General features: G+C 43.7%; 1 protein-coding gene across 4 annotated transcripts in view; it reads right to left on the reverse strand.

Moving 5' to 3' along the window:
* abcc3 (ATP-binding cassette, sub-family C (CFTR/MRP), member 3) overlaps window positions 1-24,366 on the reverse strand; it is a 137,525-nt gene that overhangs the window by 45,623 nt on the left and 67,536 nt on the right. For all 4 annotated transcript variants that reach the window (XM_072558990.1, XM_072558992.1, XM_072558991.1 and 1 more), the window contains exons 7-14: window positions 18,256-18,387; window positions 17,833-18,048; window positions 14,112-14,289; window positions 8,397-8,558; window positions 8,165-8,257; window positions 6,582-6,785; window positions 1,909-2,055; window positions 174-261 (exon numbers count right to left, since the gene is read on the reverse strand). In XM_072558990.1, the coding sequence (XP_072415091.1) occupies window positions 174-261; window positions 1,909-2,055; window positions 6,582-6,785; window positions 8,165-8,257; window positions 8,397-8,558; window positions 14,112-14,289; window positions 17,833-18,048; window positions 18,256-18,387 (1,220 nt within the window). The remainder of the gene's footprint in view (window positions 1-173; window positions 262-1,908; window positions 2,056-6,581; window positions 6,786-8,164; window positions 8,258-8,396; window positions 8,559-14,111; window positions 14,290-17,832; window positions 18,049-18,255; window positions 18,388-24,366) is intronic.

Raw genomic sequence — 24,366 nt, forward strand, 5'->3', positions numbered from 1 at the left:
AAATAGAGGAAAAGGGTTTTGGAAGTAAATATATTAAAACAGTAATGAAGGAAGAAAATGACTAAAAGAGGGGAGAGAAATCACAAGAGAAAAGGGGTGTGATTATGCAAAACACTGCAATATTTCAAAATATTGAGATTAATGCAAAACAGGTTCAGACAGAGGACGATTACCTGTTGCAATTTTTTGTCTCTCAACATTTGTGGGATCCAATTCATCATGACTCAGGAAGTTCTGCAATCGCTTCAATGAAACGGTGGCCTGAGAAAGAAAGAGTACAATGGATGCAAACCACAAAAAGGGCTAAATGCAGAGACAGAAAAGGAGGAAATTCACAATTAAATAATTTAAATATAAGGAAATTTTCTATATTTCTGGAGAAACATCAGCCTTTGAACAAAACACCAAATCAACAGTCACCCACAGTCCTTTGAGGGGATTTGATGTTTGTGAAGAGGGAGGTGGTTTGTGGTTTTCGTGGATATTTTATTGGTTATGTAAGTTACTCAATGTCCTGAGGCTTTGTCAACTGCTTTCAGAAAACAAAGTTCCCCCCCCTCCCCCAGTTCTCTTTTACCTTGGGGAATTCAGTCGGAGGACGGAGGATGTGATTGAATGTAAAGATGGACTCGCCAGATAGTTATTTTGTTTGCTACTTCCCTTAAGTTGAATTACTATAATTTTACTTTATCATTTTATGTCAAATTTATATTAAAATTCTTATAAACTAAAACTCAGCATCTGAAATGGACCGAATTTGGCAGGTTGATTAGCAGACAATAGGAGTAGGATGTCTATGTCCCATCAACCCTGCCTCTCGCCAGGACTGATCACTTATTTGTTTGTCACAATTCCCCCTCACAAGATATCAAACTTGACTACACCATTGCCAGTTTATGCCTTTGCCATTCTAAACTGATGCTAGCTCAGTTCAGCTCAATTAGGCGGAGACCAGAAAAAAAAAGTTGCTGCATCCGAACCTTATGAGCCCTGACTTCCAGAAGAGTCCCTGGGAAGAGGCCAGATAAAATGAAACAAATAATTTTCTGCAACACATCATTTTTCAACTGCTATAAGACAAGTTGTGATCACTCAGCTGGTAACTCTGTCACCTGGTCTGAGCAAGCACTGCAGTGTCTTAGGGTCAGTGCTGAGCAAGTGCCACACAAGGTAATCCATACGGAGGGAGCTCTGTACTGATCATCATTTGGGTGTGATATTAAAACAGAGTTCCTGTCTGATTTCGGAGGTGAAAAAGACCCCATGGCATGTTGAAGAGCAGCAGGCATATTCTCCCAAGTGCCCTGACCATTTTTTCTCTCTCAAATAAGTTCACTAAATACAGTTCTGAAGAACAGTCACTTGACTTGAAAAGTTAACTCTGCTTTCTTCGCACAGATGCTGCCAGACCTACTTCGCCAGCCATTTCTGCTTTTGTTTCAAGAGATATTGAGCTCTGAAGAAGTGTAGCATTAGATTTGAAATGTTAACTGTTTCTCTCTGCAGCTGCTGTCAGAGCTGAGTTTCACCAGCACTTTGTCTTTTTATTAAGATACTTGACTGGCCATTTTCTCATTGTTGTTTTGAGGAAAGTAGCCGTGTGCCTCAAGACTGCTGTATTTGACACATTGTAATACTGAACACTGTTTAAAAATTGGCTTGAAGGCATTTTCAGATGTTCTAAGGAGATGAATTTGCATTACAGAAATGCAAATACTCTCATATGATTCTCTTCAGCCTGACCCAAAGCCACACCTTCCTGGAAGAAAAGCAAGACACGCTGGTCACCTCTCAGCCCTCTGTTTTGACTCTACAGGGGAAAAGGGATTTGTTCCCCTCACTTGCCATCTCCAATGGACTTTCTCTCTCCCAACAGTACAAGAGGACATGATCCCAGGAAGTTCTCACCTGAACCACACCACTGATGACTTGAGGCAGCATGTTGAGTGGAAACCGGAGGATGTTGAACAAAGACAAGGAGACAAAAGCTTTCTGTGCATCCAATACATTATTCTCGTCAACAGTCACATAAACCGCAAAGGTCGTCAAGGCAACCTAAATTAGAACAGGAGAGAAATGACAACCATTATGTTGAAGGCTTAGTGGAAGTCACCCTAGGAGAAAGTGAGGACTGCAGATGCTGGAAATCAGAGTCCAGAGTGCAGTGCTGGAAAGGCACAGCAGGTCAGGCAGCATCTGAAGTGCAGGAGAATTGATGTTTTGGGCATAATCCTGATGATTCTCCTGCTCATCGAATGCTGCCTGACCTGCTGTGCTTTTCCAGCACCACACTCTCGGCTTAGTGGAAGTGAATACTTTCCCACGTGTGACTACCATTAACATTCCCCATGCAGGTACAGCATGGGATTAGATATACAGCAAAGTTCCTTCTAACGCAAACTGAAACTGAGCTCCTCTACACTGTCCCCACCAAACACTCCCATGGTAAGATGATGTACACTTAGTAATTCTGTTTAAAGAGGTGAACTAACTCAGATACTAGCATTAGCTGGGGCCTTTTCTAGCTGTACTAGGGAGGTCCTTGGGCTAGTCTAACCTGATCCAATCTTTTTCTCTCTTTATTCATTTATCACCCATTCCTAGTTACTCTTGTTAAAGTGGCAGAGAGCTGCCTTACAGAAGCGCTGCAGTCCATGTGCTGTAGGTATACCCACAATGCTGTAAGGAAAGGAGCCCCAGTACTTTCACTGAGCAACACTGAAGAACGGTAAAATATTTGCAAATCACGAAGTGAATGGCTTAAAGGGGAACTTGCAGGGGGTGGTATTCCCATGTATCTGCTGCCCTTGTCCTTCTAGATGGAAGTGGTCATGAGTTTGGAAGGGGCTGTCTAAGGAGTCTTCATGGATTTCTGCAGTGCATCTTATAGGTAGTACACCCTGCTGCTACTGAGCATTGGTGGTGGAGGGAGCAGATGCTTGTGGATGAGGTGCCAATCAAGTGGGCTGTTTTGTCCTGGATGCTGTCAAGTGGAGTGTGTTGTTACAGGCAAGTGGGGAACATTCCAGCACACACCTAACCTGTGCCTTCTAGATGATAGACAGGCTTTGAGTGGTCAGAGTCACAGCACGGAAACAGGCCTATCAGCCCAACCCATCCAGGCCAACCAGGTTTCCTAAACTGGACAAGTCCCATTTGCTTGCATTTGGCCTATATTCCTCAAATCCCTTCCTATCCATGTATCTGCCCAAATGCCTCTTAAACGTTGTAATTGTACCCACCTCTACCACTTCCTCTAGCAACTCATTCTATTTAGACACCACCTTCTGTGAGAAAGTTACCTCTCGGGTCCCTTTTAAATCTTTCCCTCTCACCTTAAATCTATACCCTCTAGTTTTGGATTCCTCTACCCTGGAGAAAAGACCTTGGCTATTCACTTTACCCAAGCTCTTTATGATTTTATAAACTTCTACAAAGTCACCCCTCAGCCTCCTATGATCCAGGGAAAGATGTGTCAGCCTATCCAACCTCTCCTATAACTGAAATCTTCCAGTCTCATTGAGATCCTTGTAAACTGTTTCTGCATTCTTTCCAGTTTAATAACAACATCTTTCTTATAGTAGGGCAACCCGAATTGTAACAGTGCTCCAAAAGTGGCTTTACCAATGTCTTGTACAACCGCACTCAATACTCTGACCACTGAAGACAATCATGCCAAACACCTTCCTCACCACCCCAAGTACCTTTGATGCAACTTTCAAGGAACAATGTACCTGCACTCCTAATTCTCTGTCTGACAATACAGCCCAGGCCATGAGGTTGCAGATTATGTTCGAAGTACAATTCTGCAGCTGTCGTTGTCCCACAGCACCTCATGGATGCCCACTCTTGAGTTGCTAGATCAGTTTGAAGTCAATCCTATTTACCAGGATGGTAATGTAACGCAACACACCGAAGGGTAAGTTCAACATGAAGGGGAGACTTCATCTCCAAAAGGACTGTGCAGTGAATACTCTTACTGATTTTTTTAGCAGACAGATGCATCTACAGGAGGCTGATTGGTGAGGTTAAGTTGACTTATGTTTTCCCTCTTGTTGGTTCCCTCACCGCCTGCCCAGACTAGCAGATACATCCTTGGTGCTTCTGAGCCATTCTTGGTGACTGAAGTCTCCCACTCAGAACATATTCTCACCCTCTGTTTCCTCCAAGTGATGGCCTAATGATTTTGTCATTGTCTGGATTAACAGTCCAATCAGGAAATGATCTGGGCAGCTGGGTTCAAATCCTGCCATGGCAGTTGATGGAATTTGAATTCAATAAAAATTTGGAATTAAGAGTCTAATTATGATCACAAATTCATTGTCAATTGTTAGAAAAACCCATCTGATTCACTAATGTCCTTGAGGGAAGGAAACTGTCATCCTTACCTGGTCTGGCCAACATTTGCCTCCAGACTCAACAACATGGTTGACTCTTAACTACCCTCTGCTGGCCTAGCCAGTGACACCCTCACCTTGTGAATAAATTTAAAAAACACTGTTGTCCAACATGGAAGGGTACAGATTCTTTAGCCAAGGGGTTGGTAATCAGCAGGAGGTTCCCTTGCGCTGGTTTGACAGGACATATCCAGTGATGGAGGAGGGTGGTGGTGTGTGCAGTATTGTCTCTAAGGTGTTCTTCTGTGAGTATGACTACAGCGGGCTGTCGCTTGATTTGTTTGAGACAGAACGCCTCCAGTTTTGTTCACTATCCCCAGGTATTAATGAGGACGACTTTGCAGAGTCAACAGGGTGTGCTTTTCTTTGAGACTTTGTAGTAGTTGGTACAACTAAAGAGCTTGCTTGGCCATTTCAGAGGACATTTAAAGAGTCAAACATTGCTGAGAGTCTGGAATCACATGTCAGCCAGAACAGATTAGGGTAGCAATTTCTCTTCACTAAAGGGCAATAATGAATCTGATCAGTTTTTGTGGTCTTCACTGGACATTCAATTCTAGATATTCTCTAGAATTTAGAAGGTTGAGGGACCTACTCAAGGTCTTCAAGATATTAACAGGACAAGATAAGGTAGATAAAGACAAAATATTTCCACTGATTAAAGATTCTAGAACGAGAGAGCTTGGATTAAGAATTAGGGTCAGGCCATTCAGGAGAGATATTAAAAAGCACTTACTGCAACAAAGAATATTGGAAGTTTGGAACTCTCTTCCTCCAATGGCAGTCAATGCTAATACAATGTTAAATTTAAATCTGAGATAGACAAGGGTATCAATGGATATGGGCCCAAGGCAGCATATAGAGTTAGACCACAGATCAGCCATGACCTTACTGCTTGAGGCTCAAGGGGCTGAATGACAATACAACTACACAATTCTCTACTCATTGGACTGATCAATGTTATATTTAGCAAAGTATTGCAGTTCTGAGGAAGGGCCACTTGATCTGAAACATTAACTCTATTTTCTCTCCACAGATGCTGCCAGACCTATTGAGCTTTTCCAGAAATTTCAGTTTTTGTGGCAGTGTTTTGCCGTTGCTTTCTGAGGGAGAGTAGACCAGGAAACTTTTCCATTCTTCCTGCCTGCCATCAGGAGCATATGCAAAGGATTTAAGTTGCTCAATTTGTTTGGATACATTACAAACACATGGCCCAAAATTCCTGATCAGTGACTCTAACTAGGACGATCTGGCCCAGAGGTAGGCGTGTTACCACTGTGTACAGTCCCAACCTGCTCACATTTCACACAAACCTCCTTCCATCCTTCAACTGTCAGTGTCACCCATGATTCTCTTCTCTGCAAAATGCTTTTCTAGCCTTCACAAATAACGTACATGCCAAGTTGTCCCAGTGAATTCCTCATTCAGGAAGGTGTGGGTCCTCCTATTGACCTGCACCTGGGACTGAGTATGCTACAGGCATCACTGTGTATACCATGTGGACTCAGTACCATGGGTGTTTTTATATAGGCAGGAGGGATGTCAGGGGAAATGAGCTCAGGATCATGTTCATCAGGTAACCTTCAGCAAAAAAGGAAGTCATCTGACAAAGTGTTGATAGGAATGGAATTGTCTACCATCTAACCACATGTTTGAATAATCACTGACATTAGAAGGATGAGATATATCAGTGAAACCAGTTTTCCATTGATAGCTCGTCCTTTATAGAGGGACAATGCCTCCATTTAAATGGATCACATAGTTTTCAAAACTCTCCCTTACCTTGGTAACCTCATTCAGCCATACTCCGATCTCAGATCGCCTCTTGCTGGCCTTTCAGACATTCTTGATTTCCAACTCATCGACACTGATGGCCATACCTTCAGCTACCAGAATCCTGAGCTCTGTAATGCTCTCCCTAAATCTCTTCACCCCTTGCCCATCTCTCTCTCTCTCTCTCTCTCTCTCGCGCTCCTTCAAAAGGCTCCTTAAAAATTACCTCTTTGGACAAGCCTTTGGTCACCTGCCCTAATATCACTGTGTGGCTCAGTGACAGAGTCAGTTTAGTAACACTCCCAAGAAGCAGAACAGGATGTTTTATGATATCAAGGCATTGCAGAAATACAACTTACTGCCAGGGAGAAACCTAAAGATTAGAAAGTTGTTAAAGGAGCAGATACTCACAATAAAGGGGGCAGTTGTCCAAGTGAAGGTGGAGAGGGCATTGAGGTAGGCAGCTTTTTTCAGAATACTGAGCTCCTTCTGCCGAATGGCCAGGACCTTCTGCTCGAAAGACGCTTCCCAGGCATACAACTTCAGCACCTTAATACCATTCAGGATCTCATTCATCAGCTTAATCCGAGCGTCTTTGTGTTGCATCTGTTGCACCTACAGGGTGAAAGCGATCACAATCACATCATGTGGTTTGCAAAAGATGGCAGATGCATCACAGGCTGGACACGTCACAAAGCATGGCTAGGCCGGGGGAGGTGGGGGGGGGGGGGGTGGAGAGGGGAGGTAAGGAGAAAAGATAGGTCACAGATGGCAAAGGAGGGTCAGTTCTTTAAATGTAATTATGGCTATTTACCCAACTCAAACAGCCTGTTCCTGCTTTCCCCCTTTATCCTTTTGACCTCAAGTGCCATATCCAAAGCCTTCTTGAAATCATACAACATTTTGGGACTACGTCATGTGGTAGTGAATTCCATAGGCTCACCACTCTGGATGACAAAATATCTTATCTCAGTCCTAAATGGTTTACCTGGTATCCTTAAAGTGTGATTCTGGGTCTGGACATCCCTGTAATCAGGAAAGTCCTTCTTACATAGACTGTCTAGTTCCATTAGAAATTCTATAGATGTTTACGAAATCTCTCCTTCATTCTTCTGAACCCAAGGGAATATAATCCTAATTGATTCAATCTCTCCTCATACCACACGGTCACACAATCCCAGGAATCAGATTGGTAAGCCTTCAGTGCACTCCCTCTATAGCAAGAGCATCCTTCCTCAGCTAAGAAGACCAAATTGCACACAATATTTCAGGTTTGGTTTCACCTAGACCTTCTACAATTGCAGCAAGATGTCCCCGCTTCTGTACTCTAATCCTCTCACTACGAGGGTCAACATTTTCTTCACTGCCTGCTGTACCTGCATGCTGACATTTAGTGACTGGTGTACGAGGACACCCACGTCTTGTTGCACATTTCCCTCTCTTAGTTTATTGCCAGTTAATAACCGGCCTTTGTGTTGTTGCTACCAAAGTAGATATGCTCACATTTATCCACATTATGCTGCATCTGCCATGCATCTGCCCATTCATAAACCTGTCCAAATCACACAAAAGCATCTGTGCATCATCCTCACAGCTCATCCTCCCAGCCAGCTTTGTGTCGGCTGTAAATTTGGAGATCCTACACTGAATTCCCTTAACACTAATCTATAGTGTGAATAGCTGGGGTCCAGCACTGCCCCCTGTAGTACCCCACTAGTCTCTGTGTGCCAGTCATAAAACAACTTGTTTACTCCTTCCGTTTCCACTCTGCCAGCCAGTTTCCTATCCATCTGAGGCTGACAGAGTAAAGAAAGTGAAGGGAGAATGAGAAGGATTGAAGCTGAAACTAAAGTACTGAGTGACACAGAGAGAATACGTGTGTGAATGAAAGGTTATTAAACAACGGGTGGGAGAAGTATCCTGAGTAAAGGGATGGAAAAGAGGAAGATACTGTGGAAAAGAATTAAGGAGTAAAGAGGGTTTTTGTGACATACCTGAAAGCTTCGACTTTTCATGGCAATCACTGCATTGAATGGGATCAGAAGAATCATCACGGCAACACCAGCCAGAACTGACGGACCCAGGTACTGGGAAAAGAGACAGAGGCCATATTAGTCTTGATGTCTCAATGGTCAAACCCAAAACTTCAAGTCTTCGCGGTGGTCCTGTGCACCTCAAAACCACAACTTTTCACTATTTCAGAAGGAGATCAGGGAAAGGGGGTACCTGCCACAGGAAGTAAAGAGCCAGGCAGATCTGGAGTGGAGCTGACCATAGCATGTTGAGGAAGCCTGTGAGATCCATGAATCTCTGAGCATCCACTGACATCAAGTTCACAATCTCCCCAACGGTGGATGAACGTTTAGCTGAGTTAGTGATGACCAGAGACTGAAAAAAAGTCAAATAAGCATAGACTTAATCATCATTTCCAATACAAGAGATGTCAGCAGCAGTTAACAAAGATCTGACGACACCTCATTTTCCTGTTCCTGGAGGCTATGGCAACAAAGTGAATATTCAAATTCTGCTTAAATGTCACAAGAATTTCTGACTGAACCACCCTTTCAGGCAGAGTTTCAGACTCCCACCAACCTCAGTGAAAAATCTCTCTCCATTCCCCACTTAGCCTTCTACCTTTTAACTTATACTCCTTAGCTATTGATCCCTCTACTAACGGAAAAGTGCCATCCTCTCCTCCATATTTATGCTCCTCAAAATCGTAAACACATCTGTCAGATCCCCTCTTAAACCTCACTGCTCCAAGGAAAGCAGTCTTACCCAACCACTCCTATCCCAGGCTCTCCAGCCCACCAAAATCCTGGTAAATCTTCTCTGTACCCTCAGGCAGTCACATTCTTCCTATACAGAAACTGAAGTTGCTGGAAAAGCTCAGTAGGTCTGACAGCATCTGTGCAGAGAAATCAAAGTTAACGTTTCGGGTCCCTTGACTTCCTGAGACCCTTCCTATGATGTGATGACGGGAACTGCACACAGTCCCCCAGTTGCGGCCTAACCAAATGGTTTATACAGTTCAGCACAACTTCCTTGTTCTTATATTCAATGCCTTGGCTCATAAAGGCACTTTAATCTCACACTTATGAAGAATTCTTCATATATAGAAGTATACCCTAATCACAGCATGCCTCTCCTGAAGTTTCTGCTGGTACTGACTCCAAAGACTGAAGCACAAGCAAAAAGAAAAAGAACTCACACTTATCTAGCACCTGTCAACCACAGAATGTTACGTATTTTGTAGTTTAGCTATTGCTGGGGTGGAAGAAACATAGCAACAAATTGTGCACTGCAAGCTCCTGTGAACAGCAGTATAATAACAACTGAATACAATAATACCAACAGGATATCAAGAACGGGAGCTTATCCCAGTCCTGTCCACAACTAATGTAGTATCTAGTGCGCTGAATTGAATTAATTAAGTAGTAGGATATTTCTGATGGTTCTATTGTTTTCTGGTCATAGAACATAAAACATTACAGCGCAGTGCAAGCCCTTCGGAATTCGATGTTGCTCCAACCTGTGAAGTTAATCTGAAGCCCATCTATCCTGCACTGTTCCATTCTTGTCCATATGTTTATCCAATGACCATTTAAATGCCCTTAAAGTTGGTGAGATTACTACTGTTGCAGGCAGTGCGTTTCATGCCCCTCCTACTGAGTAAAGAAACTACCTCGGACATCTGTCCTATATCTATCACCCCTCAATTTAAAGCTATGTCCCCTCGTGCTCGCCATCACCATCTGTGTAAAGAGGCTCTCACTGTCTACCTTATCTAACCCTCTGATTATCTTATGTCTCAATTAAGTCACCTCTCAACCTTCTTCTCTCTAACGAAAAACAGCCTCAAGTCCCTCAGCCTTTCCTCATTAGACCTTCCCTCCATACCAGGCAACATCCTCATACATCTCCCCTGAACCCTTTCCAAAGCTTCCACATCCTTCCTATAATGCACTGACTAGAACTGTACGCAATACTCCAAATGTGGCCGCACCAGAGTTTTGTACAGCTGCAATATGACCTCCTAGTTCCAAAGCTCATTCCCTCTACCAATAAAAGCTAACACACCACACACCTTCTTAACAACCCTATGAAGCTGGTGGCAACTTTCAGGAATCTATGTACATGGACACAGAGATCTCTCGGTTCATCTCCAGTACCAAGAATCTTACCATTAGCTAGTACTCTGCATTCCTGTTGCTCCTTCCAAACCTCACTTTTCCGCATTAAACTCCATTTGCCACCTCTCAGCCCAGCTCTGTAGCTTATCTATGTCCCTCTGTAAGCTGCAACATCCTTCAGCACTATCTCAACTGCATCGACCTTAATGACATCTGCAAATTTACTAACCCATCCTTCTACACCCTTATCCAGGTCATTTATAAAAAAGTGACAAACAGCAGTGGCCCCAAAACAGATCCTTGCGGTACCCCACTCGTAAGTGAACAAAGAACAAATAAAATTACAGCACAGGAACAGGCCCTTCGGCCCTCCAAGCCTGTGCCGATCCAGATCCTCTACCTAAACCTGTTGCCTATTTCCTAAGGATCTGTATCCCTCTGCTCCCTGCCCATGCATGCATCTTAAATGACACTATTAAGCCCACCTCTACCACCTTTGTTGGCAACACGTTCCAGGCACCCACCACCCTCTGCGTAAAGAACTTTCCACCCATATCTCCCCCAAACTTTATCCCTCTCACTTTGAACTTGTGACCCCTAGTAATTGAGTCCCCCATTCTGGGAAAAAGCTTCTTGCTATCTATCCTGTCTACACACCTCTGATTTTCTAGATCTCAATCAGGTCCTCCCTCAACCTCCAACTTTCTAAGGAAAATAATCTTAATCTACTCAACCTCTCCTCATAGCTAGCGCCCTCCATACCAGGCAACATCCTGGTGAACCTCCCCTGCCCCCTCTCCAAACCATCCACATCCTTTTGGTAATGTGGTGACCAGAACTGTACACAGTATTCCAAATGTGGCCGAACCAAAGTCTTATACAACTGTAACATAACCAGCCAACTCTTGTACTCAATACCCCGTCCGATGAAGGAAAGCATGCTGTATGCCTTCTTGACCACTCACTGACCTGCATTGCCACCATCAGGAAACAATGGACCTGATCATCCAGATCTCTCTGTACATCAGCTTTCCCCAGGGCTTTTCCATTTACTGTATAATTCGCTCTGAAATTGGATCTTCCAAAATACATTACTTCGCATTTGTCCAGATTGAACTCTATCTGCCATTTCTCTGCCCATCTCTCCAATCTATCTATATTCTCCTGTATTCTCCGACAGTCCCCTTCACTATCTGCTACTCCACCAATCTTAGTGTCATCTGTAAACTTACTAATCAGGCAATAGATACCTTTGTCCAAATCATTTATATAGATGACAAACAACAGTGGTCCCTGTATGAATCCCTGTGGAACATCACTGGGCACAGGTCTCCATTTTGAGAAGCTCCCTTCCACTACTACTCTGTCTCCAGTCGCTCAGCCAGTTCTCTACCCACCTAGCTAGAACACCCTTTATCTGTTGCAACTTCACTCTCTCCATCAGCTTACTTTATCAAATGCCTTACTAAAGTCCATGTATATGACATCTACATCCCTTCCCTCAATCAACTTTGTCACCTTCTCAAAGAAGTCTATTCGGTTTATAAGACATTATCTTCCCCGCACAAAACTATGCTGCCCATTACTGATAATCCCATTTTCTTCCAAATGGGAATAGATCCTATTCCTCAGTACATTCTCCAGCACTTTCTCTACCACTGATGTCAGGCTCACCGGTCTATAATTATATGGATGATCTCTGCTACCTTTTTTAAACAAGGGGACAACATTAGCAATTCTCCAGTCCTCCAGGACCTCATCTGAGTTCAAGGATGCTGCAAAGATATCTGTTAAAGCTCCAACTATTTCCTCTCTTGCTTCCCTCAGTAACTTGGGATAGATCCCATCTGGACCTGGGGACTTATCCACCTTAATGCCTTTTAGAATATACCATCTAGTCTAGTAGCCTGGATCTCTGTATTCTCCTTGCCAACATTGTCTTTTTCTAGTGTAAATACTGAAAAAAAAATTCATTTAGTTCTTCTCCTATCACCTCGGAGTCCACACACCACTTCCCACTACTGCCCTTGATTGGCCCTAATCTTAGACTAGTCATTCTTTTATTCCTGACATACTTATAGAAAGCCTTAGGGTTTTCCTTGATCCTATCTGCCAACGACTTCTCATGTCCCCTCCTGACTCCTCTTAACTCTTTCTTTAGTTCTTTCCTGGCTAACCTGTAACTCCCAAGTGCCCTAACTGAGCCTTCATTTCTCATCCAAACATAAGCCTCCTTCTCCCTCTTGACAATGGATTCAACTTCCTTAGTAAACCATGGCTCCTGCACTTGACAACTTCTGCCCTGCCTGACTTACTTGCCAAGGATCTGCAATAGTTGTTCCTTGAATAAGCTCATTTCAATTGTGCCCGTCCCCTACAGTTTTCTTCCCCCATCGTATGCATCCTAACTTTTGCCTAATCGCACTATAATTGCCTTTCCCCCAGCTATATATATACCTATCCCTTTCCATCACTAAAGTAAACATAACTGAATTGTGGTCACTATCAGCAAAGTGCTCACCTACCTCCAAATCTAACACCTGGCTGGGGTTCATTACCCAGCAACAAACCTAATGTGGCCTCACCCCTTGTTGACCTGTCTATATACTGTGTCAGGAAACCCTCCTGCACACATTAGACAAAAACTGACCCGTTTAAAAATACTTGAACTATAGTATTCCTAGTTAATACTTAGAAAGTTAAAGTCCCCCATAACAACTACCCTGTTACTCTCTCTCCAATCCAGAATCATCTTTACTATCCTTTCCCCTACATCCCTGCAACTATTTGGAGGCCTGTAGAAAACTCAACAGGATGACCTCTCCTTTCCGGTTTCTAACATCAGCCCATACTACCTCAGTGGACGAGTCCTCAAGCGTCCTTTCTGCCACTGTAATACTGTCCTTAACTAACAATGCTACACACCCCTCCTTTTCCAATCTTCTCTGTTCTTACTGAAACATCTAAATCCCAAACCTGCAACAACCATTCCTGTCCCTGCTCTATCCATGTCTCAGAAATGACCACAATGTCGAAATCCCGGGTACCGACCCACGCTGCAAGTTCACCCACCTTATTCTGGATGCTCCTGGTGTTGAAATAGACACACTTCAAACCAACTTCTTGTCTGTTGCCCTCATGTGATGTTGAAATCCTACTTCGGATCTCAACCTCCTCTCAACCTCCTATATACTCTAACTACAATTCAGGTTCCCATCCCCCTGCTGAATTAGTTTAAACCCTCCCAAAGAGCATATTCCACGTGCCCCAAACCCCCCAACTCCCGGATATTGGTACCCCTCTGGCTCAGGTATAGAGGATTCTGCTTGTAGAGGTCCCAAATACTCCAGAAAGAGCCTCAATTATCCAGGAACCCAAAACCCTCCCTCCTGCACCATGCCTAAACCCACGTGTTCAACCCCTCGCTAGCATTTGGCACAGGCAAAAAAAACAAACAATAGTTTGTTCTAGCTCTAAGCTTCCACCATTGTTCCCTGAATTTCTGCCTTATTTCCCCATCGCTCTTCTGATATCATTGGTGCCTATGTAGACCACAACTTGGGGCTGCTACCCCTCCCCTTCAAGGATCCCAAAAACACAGACATCATGAACCCTGGCACCTGGGAGGCATCACACCAACCATGAGTCTCTCGTTCCCACAGAAAGTGGTCATTTTTATACACTCCATGCTTTCTTATAAGCTTATTTAATTGTCTGAATTTAAATGCTCCAACTGGCCAGTATGGGGATTGAATGATGTATGCTGGATTATCAGCCCTGCAATGTGGAAGATCAGCAGCTGTCTCACCTTGCGGTATATCGCTCCAACAATGGCGGTCCGTAGCCGCATGCCTGTTACAAAGCAATACTGGAAGTGCTGATGGAGAATGATGGTTTGCAGGGCAGCGGAGAAGAACATCAAGAATGAGATGCTGTATCCCCACCAGATCCTGGACTCCCGGCTTTTGATGAAGGAAATCAACATGCTGGATGCAAACAAAAAACCAAAGTGTGTCAGAAACTGAAGGAGAACCAGTAACTGCAGAACAAGAGGAATAAGCTTCTCTCTATCCAAGACTTCCTTTAAACACAAAGTGGCTGAATTCCACTGTGTCTCTCGTTACCCTGTACCCAGGAGCTTCCCAGTGCGATCAAACACTGAGTGCAGTCCTTAGATGAGAATTCCTGCTCATCACTTTCACAGGCACTTAAGACAGCACAGAGTCTGGAAACGTTTCACCTGGAGAGGGATAACTAAATTACCAGAACCAGTGAAAACTGAGCGGTTGGGTTGAAGCACCCATTTTAAGAACATAGCACAGTACAGCCCATTTGGCCCTTGATGTTGTGCCAACCTTTTATCCTACTCTAAGATCAGACTAACCTACACTCTTCATTTTATTACCATCCATGTGCCTATCCAGGAGTTGCTTAAATGTCCCTAATGTTTCTGACTCTACCACCACCGCTGGCAGTGCATTCCATCCACCCACCACTGTGTAAAAGAACCTACCTCTGACATCTCCCCTAAACCTTTCTCCAATCAACTTAACATTATGCTCCCTTGTGATAGCCATTTCTGCCCTGAGATAAAGTCTCTGGCTATCCACTCTGTGTCTCATCTTGTACACCACTAGCAAGTCACCTCTCATCCTTCTTCATTCCAATGAGAAAAGCCTTAGCTCCCTCAACCTTTCTTCATAAGACATGCCCTCCAGTCCAGGCAGCATCCTGGTAAATCTCCTCTGCACCCTCTCTAAGGTTTCCACATCCTTCCTATAATGAAGCGACCAGAACCGAACACAATATTCTAGTATGGCCTAACCAGGGTTCTGGAGAACTGCAGCATAACCTCACGCTCTTAAACTTAATCCCCCTACCAACGAAAGTCAACAGCATATGCCTTCTTAACAAACCTACCAACTTGGGTGGCAACTTTGAGGGAATCTATGGACCTGGACCCCAAGATCCCTCTGTCTCTCCACACTGCCAAGAACAGCACTGTAATTCCCCCTCCCCCAAATAAATACTTTCCCATAACATCTGCTCCTATCCCTCTCCATGACTACTGTAGAGGTCAGGGAGTTGTGATCACTATCACCAACATGTACTCCCCCAAGAGATCTGATACCTAGCCTGGTTTGTTGCCAAGCACCAAATCCAATATGGCCTCCCTCTAGTCAGTCAACCTACATATTAAGTCAGGAATCCTTCCTGGGTACACCTGACAAAAACTGCTCCATCCAAACTATTTGAATTAGGAAGTTCGAATTAATATCAGGGAAGTTAAAGTCATCCATGACAACAACCCTATTACCCCTGCACCCTTTCAAAATCTGCCTCCCAATCTGCTTCTCATGTCTCTGTTGCTATTAGGTGGGCCTGTAGAAAACTCCCAATAAAGTGACTGCTCCTTTCCAGTTTCTGATTTCTACACATACCGACTCTGTAGACAAACCCTCCTCTACGACCACCCTTTCTGCAGCTGTAATGTTATCCCTGATTTGCAATGCCACTCCCCCACCTCTTTTACCTCCCTCTCTATTCCTTTTGAAACATCTAAACCCTGGAACTTCCAACAGCCATTCCTGCCCCTATGATATCCAAGCCTCCGAAAAGGCCAAAACATCATAATTCCTCGTACTGATCTATGTTCAATAGACAATAGATAGACAATAGACAACAGGTGCAGGAGTAGGCCATTCTGCCCTTCGAGCCTGCACCACCATTCATTATGATCATGGCTGATCATCCTTAATCAGTATCCTGTTCCTGCCTTATCTCCATAACCCCTGATTCCACTATCCTTGAGAGCTCTATCCAACTCTTTCTTAAATGAATCCAGAGACTGGGCCTCCACTGCCTTTTGGGGCAGAGCATTCCACACACCCACCACTCTCTGGGTGAAGAAGTTTCTCCTCATCTCTGTCCTAAATGGCTGACCCCTTATTTTTAATCTGTGTCCTCTGGTTCGGGAATCACCCATCAGCGGAAACATGTTTCCTGCCTCCAGCGTGTCCAATCCTTTAATAATCTTATCCGTCTCAATCAGATCCCCTCTCAGTCTTCTAAACTCAAGGGTATACAAGTCCAGTCGCTCCAGTCTTTCAGCGTAAGGTAGTCCCGCCATTCCATGAATTGACCTCGTGAACCTACGCTGCACTACCTCAATAGCCAGAATGTCTTTCCTCAAATTTGGAGACCAGAACTGCACACAATACTCCAGGTGTGGTCTCACCAGGGCCCTGTATAGCTGCAGAAGAACCTCTTTGCTTCTATACTCAATCCCTCTTGTTATGAAGGCCAGCATGCTATTAGCCTTCTTCACTACCTGCTGTACCTGCATGCTTACCTTCATTGACTGGTGTACAAGAACACCCAGATCTCTCTGTACTGCCCCTTTACCTAAATTGATTCAATTTAGGTCGTAATCTACCTTCCTGTTCTTGCCAAAGAGGATAACCATACAGTTATCCACATTAAACTGCATCTGCCATGTATCTGTCCACTCACCTAACCTGTCCAGGTCACCCTGTAATCTCCTAACATCTTCCTCACATTTCACCCTGCTACCCAGTTTTGTATCATCAGCAAATTTGCTAATGTTATCTTCTATATCATGAACATATATTGTAAAAGGCTCCGGTCCCAGCACTGATCCCTGCGGTACCCCACAGGTCACCGTCTGCCATTCCGAAAGGGAGCCGTTTATCACTACTCTTTGTTTCCTGTCAGCCAACCAATTTTCAATCCAAGTTAGTACTTTGCCCCCAATACCATGCACCCTAATTTTGCTCACTGACCTCCTATGTGGGACTTTATCAAAGGCTTTCTGAAAGTCCAGATACACTACATCCACTGGATCTCCCTTGTCCATCTTCAGAGTTACATCTTCCAAAAATTCCAGAAGATTAGTCAAGCATGATTTACCCTTCATAAATCCATGCTGACTCTGACCTATCCTGTTCGGACTTAGTCATCCTTATTCCTGATCATTTTTGCATTGCTATAGACACATGTCAACCCATCACACTGACTGCACCTTTGCTCTATCAACTATCTATCCCTCCTCACAGACTCTCTGCACGGTGTATCTGGTTGTTCCTGATGAAGGGCTTTTGCCCAAAACGTCGATTTTCCTGTTCCTCGGATGCTGCCTGACCTTTTCCAGCACCACTCTAATCTCCAGCATCTGCAGTACTCACTTCTTTCTGGCTGTTCACTACCTGCTCCATCATTGGATAGCTCGGATTCCTAACCCCGCCAAACTAATTTAAACCGTCCCAAAGGTAAACTTCCCACCCAGGATATTGGTGCCCTTCCAGTTCAGGTGCAACCCATAAGAGAGAGACAAATCTCCTAAGGGAGACAAATATTAGACTGGGGTGTAAATGGACTTGATCTGAACCCATAGTTTACGACTGGGTGGAGCAGCTTAAAACTGAACCCTGTGTTTCAGACAGGATCTGGAGGGAATTTACAGTCCAAAGAATATTTAATAAATTCCCTTCGGTATACAAACATCATACTTGAGAAGTTGGGGATTGACGAAAGACAACAGATCCTGGCATAGCTTCAGTGCCGATCCCAAAAGGAAGTAAGGAGCAAAGGTTCTGCACAGGGCTATGAGGAATGAAGGTTTCTTCTGGTCCCTCTTGCTGGGAAAAAGGACCTCAGCTTCATGAGGCTCCTGGTCTGTAACGTTATATGCAGGTGGGCATTTGGTGTAGGCAGCCTCCTGATTCCTGGCAAAGAAAGGACATAAAACAGGCGATTACTCTCTGCTGACCAGCAACTATTCACAAAGCATCAACAATTCCCAACCCTTTGAGTCAATTCCAGTCTGTAATGCACTCCCATGTAACTGCTACTGTATATATAAACCAGCTAGAACCCCTCGATTAGATTCCAGACTGTAATGCGCTCCTAGGTATCGGAGGGAAGATAATTACCTTTTCACTTTCAGCTTCTGCTTCTCCCACTCATTCAGTAGTTTTGGCACAACAACATCCGACCTATCCTCTTTGTTCAGCGACCAGAGATCTTTGTCCTCCAGGGGGTGCTTGTAACCCTGTATGGCCATTCTGTGGATATTAAGAGCATGGGAGAGAGGAAGAGAAAAAAAACAGAGACAGTGCAAGGGCGCGGGTGACAAGAGAGTACATGAGTAAGCAACAGGCAGAACTCGAGCATGGGTGTGAGAGAGCATAAACGAGTGAGCAATCACAAGTGAGTTTCAGAGCCAGAGCGTGCACAAACGACAGAGAAAAAGACAGACAAAAACAGAAAGGGGCACTCTGCTGAAATATAAAGACTCAGACCAGCACCAAACCATTACCTGAACCAATTAATTCCTATCAAGACTGATTTGAATCAGATAAACAGTAACCTTTACATTTCCCCCTAATGCTGATCCACAGATACCACTCAGATAGGCCTGACAGGAAATTGCAAGCAATGGCCAACGTGGTTTGCAGATCAATAAAACAGGTGCTGGCTTGTATTGACAACTTATACTTGTAAAGAATCTTTCCCATCAATGATTGTCCCAAGATATTGCACAATAATATCAAATAAATGTGGACCAAGTATCACAAAGAGATAAAAGGTCAGATGACTAAAAGTTGAATGAAAGGTAGGGTTTTAGGGTGACTCTTAAAGGAGGAATGTAAATAAGAGAAATGGAGGTCCCCATTGGAAATTCCAGTGCTTGCAGCTTACATAACTAAGGCTCAACCCCCAGCGGTGCAGTATTTAAAATTAGCAATGTGCAAGGAGCCAGACTGCTGGAGATTGAGGTAGGTAGCGAAATGGTGAGAGAGGTGTGGAAGTTTGCAGAAATTGGAGTAGCAAGGACCTGGAAGGATTTGAAAATAAACAAGAGAATTTTATAATCAAGGAATTAATCAACTGGGAGGAGGGATAATGGGCAAACAGGAATTTGGTGTGAGGTAGAATATGGGGAGCAAAACTTTGCATGAGTTTAGACTTTGTAGAGGATAGGATGTAAGCGGATGGAGAAATGAATTGGAATAATCAAGTCTGGTGAGAACAAAAGCATGGGTAAGGGTTTCACCAGCAGATGAGTTGATGTGAGGAATGGAGTCATATATTAGGAGGTGGAAACAGGATATGTGGTTGGACATTCTACCTGGGGTCAAGTGTAACATATATTTTGAACATAGAAGATTCTGGGTAATCCAAGATGGATGACAGGAAAAAATTCTGGCTGTAACTGGCCACTCCTTTTTGAGGGATTTTAGGTGTTGGAGATCATTTCCTTGAATTCGAGGAGCAGCAATTACTGTTTTATATGCTGTTGCATTGTTTTAGAACTTTGGAGTACAAAAAGTCAAAACAACAGCACGTTTAAAAGGGTGAGGCACTGACAAAGGCAGCACATAGTCAGTGAAGGAGGGAGAGAGGGAGAGACCCAGAGACCCACACTACTAACTGACACAGCAGTGAGCCTGCACAGTTACTGCCTTTGCTGTTGAATTCATGTATCACTGGACATCAGAGTGCATCTGGGAAAATTAACAAACAGAAAAATTCACAACTGATCTTGGAGTGACAGTTAGAGGCAATGAGGAGTTTACAACAGCAAGGGGGTGTGAGGGATGGCAGTTATAGGAAGGGAGAAAAGCCACAGATACAGTCAAGTAGATGGGTTAACTCCAGGAAAGGCAGGAGGGGTAGGCAGGTAGTGCAGGAGATTCTTAGGGGAATGCAACATGAACAGCCAAATTTCTGGTACCAAGACGGGCTCTAATATAATGAGGGTTACGTCGGGTTCCAAGCGATCAATTGTGTTAGGGGACTCTCTAGTCAGAGGCGCACACACAGACATTTCTGTGTCCAGCAGCGAAATATCAGAATGGTGTGTTGCCTCCCTGGGGCTAGGGACAAGGATGTTTCAGAAAGGGTGTAGATAGTTCTCAAAGGGGAGAGGAACCAGCAGGAGGTCATTGAACACATTGGAACAGACATAGGAAGGGAAAAGGATGACATTCTGAAGGAAGAATATAGAAAGTTAGGCACAAACTTAAAAAGGAGGTCCTTGAGCTGCTCGGGAGGATTTAGACTAGTGAATGTGTGAATGTGTGCATGTGCGTGTGTGTGATGGTAGGGATAGTGAGGAAAGAGATCAATCGGAGACTGGTTCAGTTGAGAAAAGAAGCAAGTTTAGCAGTCAGGGACAAGGTAGGACTGATAAAGTAAACTGCATTTATTTCAATGCAAAAGGCCTAACAGGGAAGGCAGATGAACTAAGAGCATGGTTAGGAACATGGGACTGGGATATCATAGTAATTGCAGAAACGTGGCTCAGGAATCAACAGGACTGGCAGCTTAATGTTCCAGGATACAAATGCTACAGGAAGGACAAAAAAGGGAGGATGACAGAGGGAGGAAGGGAGGAGGAGGAGGAGAATGGAAGGAGGAGGAGGAATCTTGAGAAGGGATAGCATTACAGCTGAACTGAGGGAGAACATTCCTGTAAATACATCCAGGGAAGTTATTTGGGTGGAACTGAGAAATAAGAAAGGGATAATCACCTTATTGGGATTGTATTATAGACCCCCTAATAGTCAGTGGGAAATTGAAAAACAGATTTGTAAGGAGATTTCTGTTGTTATCTCTAAGAATAATAGGGTGGTTATTACATTAGATTAGATTCTCTACAGTATGGAAACAGGCTCTTCAGACCAACATGTCCACAACAACCCTCCAAAGAGTAACCCACCCAGACCCATTCCCCTACCCTATATTTACCCTGACTAATGGATCTAACACTATGGGCAATTTTGCATGGCCAATTCACCTGGCCTGCACATCTTCAGATTATGGGAGGAAACCAGAGCACCTGGAGAAAACCCACGCAGACAAGGGGAGAATATCTGTGTGGCGTTTGCACAGTTGCCTGAGGCGGGAATTGAACCCAGGTCCCTGGTGCTGTGAGGCAGCACTGCTAACCACTGTGCCACCCCAAATAATGGATTCACAGTCGTCATTAGACTCTTAATTTCAGACTTTTATTGAATTAAAATTCTACCATATGCCAGGGCAGGATTTGAACCTGGATCCCCAGAATATTACCCAAGCCTTTGGATTAACTGACCAGTAATAACACCACTAATCTATCGCCCCCACCTCAAGGGCAGCACATTGGCTCAGTGGTTAGCATTGCTGCCTCACAGTGTCAGGCACCTCGGTTCAATTCCAGGCAACTGTGTGAGGAGTTTGCACGTTCTCCCAGTGTCTGTGTGGGTTTCCTCCGACTGCTCCAGTTTCCTCCCGCAATCAAAAGATGTGCAGGCTAGGTAAATTGGCCAAGCTAAATTGGCCATAGTGAAGATTATATTAGTCAGGGGTATAAATAGGTTAGGAGAATGGGTCTGGGTGGACTTGATGGGCCGAAGGGCCTTTTTCCACACTGTAGGGATTCTAATTCTAATTCTTCCACCTAGAAAACAAGAGATGTATTTTGCAAAACTAATGCTGAACACAGTTCACTGAAGCTGCAGAAATTAAGGTGCACTGGAGCTCTTCTACCCCTATTGTTGCTAATCTAACCTGGTTGCTTCTGCGATCTTGCACACAATGGGTATCACTGCAGTCTTCAGGTCTGCTTCCCTGATTCTCCTTATTGTTTTCCTGATCTCTTGTCAGCAAAATAGCTTTCCCAATCAGCCACTCTCTGTGACTAAATGTTCTATGTTCTTGTACTAATCATTCAACATTGCCATTTTCCTGCTAAATTCTCCCAGATTTATTTTATTTAATTGTCTCTTTGGTTTCCAATGCAATAATCTGAAATTATTTTGTGAACTATCCTGGCACATGCCTATATCGAATTTGGCTGTCTTATTTCTCTCTTTTACACCATGTCACTTCCCATGATTTTCTCCTGCAGTCAACCCAACTAGTGGACACAAACTTTGTGATGTATGAAACCAGAGTTTCCCCGAGGTACAGCAATTATTGTATATCACTCAAATAACTACTCTTGAAGTAGCTTAAGTTTGGAGCAAGTCAGTGAACTGGTAAATTGCATACAACATCAAAGCAAACCTATTTACTTTTCATCCAACATTTGCATACATACACTTTGCAGAAATATACTTCTAACTGAAGGAGTCTTATCCAGCCATTCCCTCCCTCCCCCCATGAATTTCATGATTCTAGGTGTAGCAGCCCAAATACTCCCTGGCTTTTATTTGGGTATATGGAGATATAATGAGGTGAATTTCAAAATCACCACTGTATTTCAATTTTCTCTGCAACTGTAATATGCTTTCAAAGTACAGTGTAAAAATGAGATAGGTGTATAAATGTGTGTGGTTATGTAGTGCCTTTTAAATGGAAAAACATCTCACTGTGATAGATGGAAGCTAAGTTAACGCTGAAATTTTGGAAGAATCAAAGTCTTGGTTAAAGAGTTAGCTGTTTTTATGAAGAAAGAGATGGTGAGACTTAGCCAAGATGTCTGAAGGAAGAGCCTTCAACAGGCATGACATGGAAGCATTAAAGTCAACCATGTGCTTGTGATTAGACTTGGAAAAGAGGTTATAGTCTGTAGGTTGGAGGTGGTAATTAGAGATGGGAAAGAGTAGACAGGACCAGATGAGAAAGCATAAAATTCAACTTGTGATATTTTTAAGTAGAGATGTTGTGGAACCAGGAATCAATGTAGGTCAACAGCACAGATGCGAACAGAATCTGAAGCACGTTAGTATACAGCCTGTAGAAGCTTTGCACAAGTTTAAATTTATAGAAGGTGTAAGAGTATAAGCTGATGAGGAGAGGATTGGGAAAGTCAATTTTAGAGGTAACAAGGGCACAAGATCAAATGTCAGAAATTTGGGACTGAAACAGGACAACATTTTCTGAGCAGAGGATATAGAATTCACTGCCAGGACTGTTGACGGAAGCAGAAAACATGCTTAAATATGCTCCAGGAGATAGGTTCAGTTACTACCAAGACAGCTGAAGACGTTTTGATCCAGTTAATAAACCTGAAATTAAAAGTTAATCCAATGGTGATTATGAACCTTCGTTAATTGTTATAAAAAGGTCATTTGGTTCACTGATGACCTTCAATAAAGAACAGCTTCCCTCCTTACCCAATCTAACAATTATACCACCTTCCTGATAAAGGGCTTATGCCCAAAATGTCAATTCAATTCTCCTGCTCCTTGAATGCTGCTTGACCACATACTCAACTCTGATCTCCAGTATCTGCAATCCTCACTTTTTCCCCTTAATACCATTCCAGATTTACAAATCATTCACTTGACTCTTAAATGCCCTCTGAATGGGCCTAGCAACCCACCAAATTGCAGAAGAGTCACTACAAGATCATAAACGGAATGAAACTGTCCAACCTCGCCAGTATTGACCTAGGCACTGGAATCAATCGCAGCACACTCAGCCTGTTGACCCTCCCAAAAAAAAGCCCTTAATTACATGTGGAGACTTAAGCCAAAATTGGGAGAGATGTCCCATTGACATTGTCATGCTAACTTAATTATAACTTTAAAAAAAAATGTTCCAGACAGTACCACTGAATATTTCCTGCCCCACAGCAGGACACACCTACATGGTGGGGGCAATGGTGGTACACGGCTGTAAATGAATTACCCTCAATGGTAACTTGGACTTCAAAAATCTCATGTCATCAAGTCAGAAATGGGCAAGGAAAACCGCTGGTTACCACCAACAGACCTTTGGCTGATGAATTAGTATTCTTCTTGTGAGCACCACTTGGCCAAGGACACAACGTACCTGGTGGGGGTGGGGTGGGATTACTTCAATGTCCATTACCAAGAATGGCCATAAAGGAGATGGCTGCTAGGTGGGGTCCAGCAGGTGGTGAAGCAACCAACCAACGATGACTTATTTGATCACCTTCTTACCAATTTATCTGTCAGTTATGCATTTGTCATTGATACGGTTGTTAAGAGTGACCACCATAGTCATTGTAGAAAGAATTTCCCCTCTTTACTTTGGAGGCTACCCATCGAGGTGTTTACTGTTGGTGGGATTCCTATTGAGCACAAAAG

Source organism: Chiloscyllium punctatum, chromosome 39 (genome assembly GCF_047496795.1).
Source record: "Chiloscyllium punctatum isolate Juve2018m chromosome 39, sChiPun1.3, whole genome shotgun sequence".
NCBI classification, from domain to species: domain Eukaryota; kingdom Metazoa; phylum Chordata; class Chondrichthyes; order Orectolobiformes; family Hemiscylliidae; genus Chiloscyllium; species Chiloscyllium punctatum.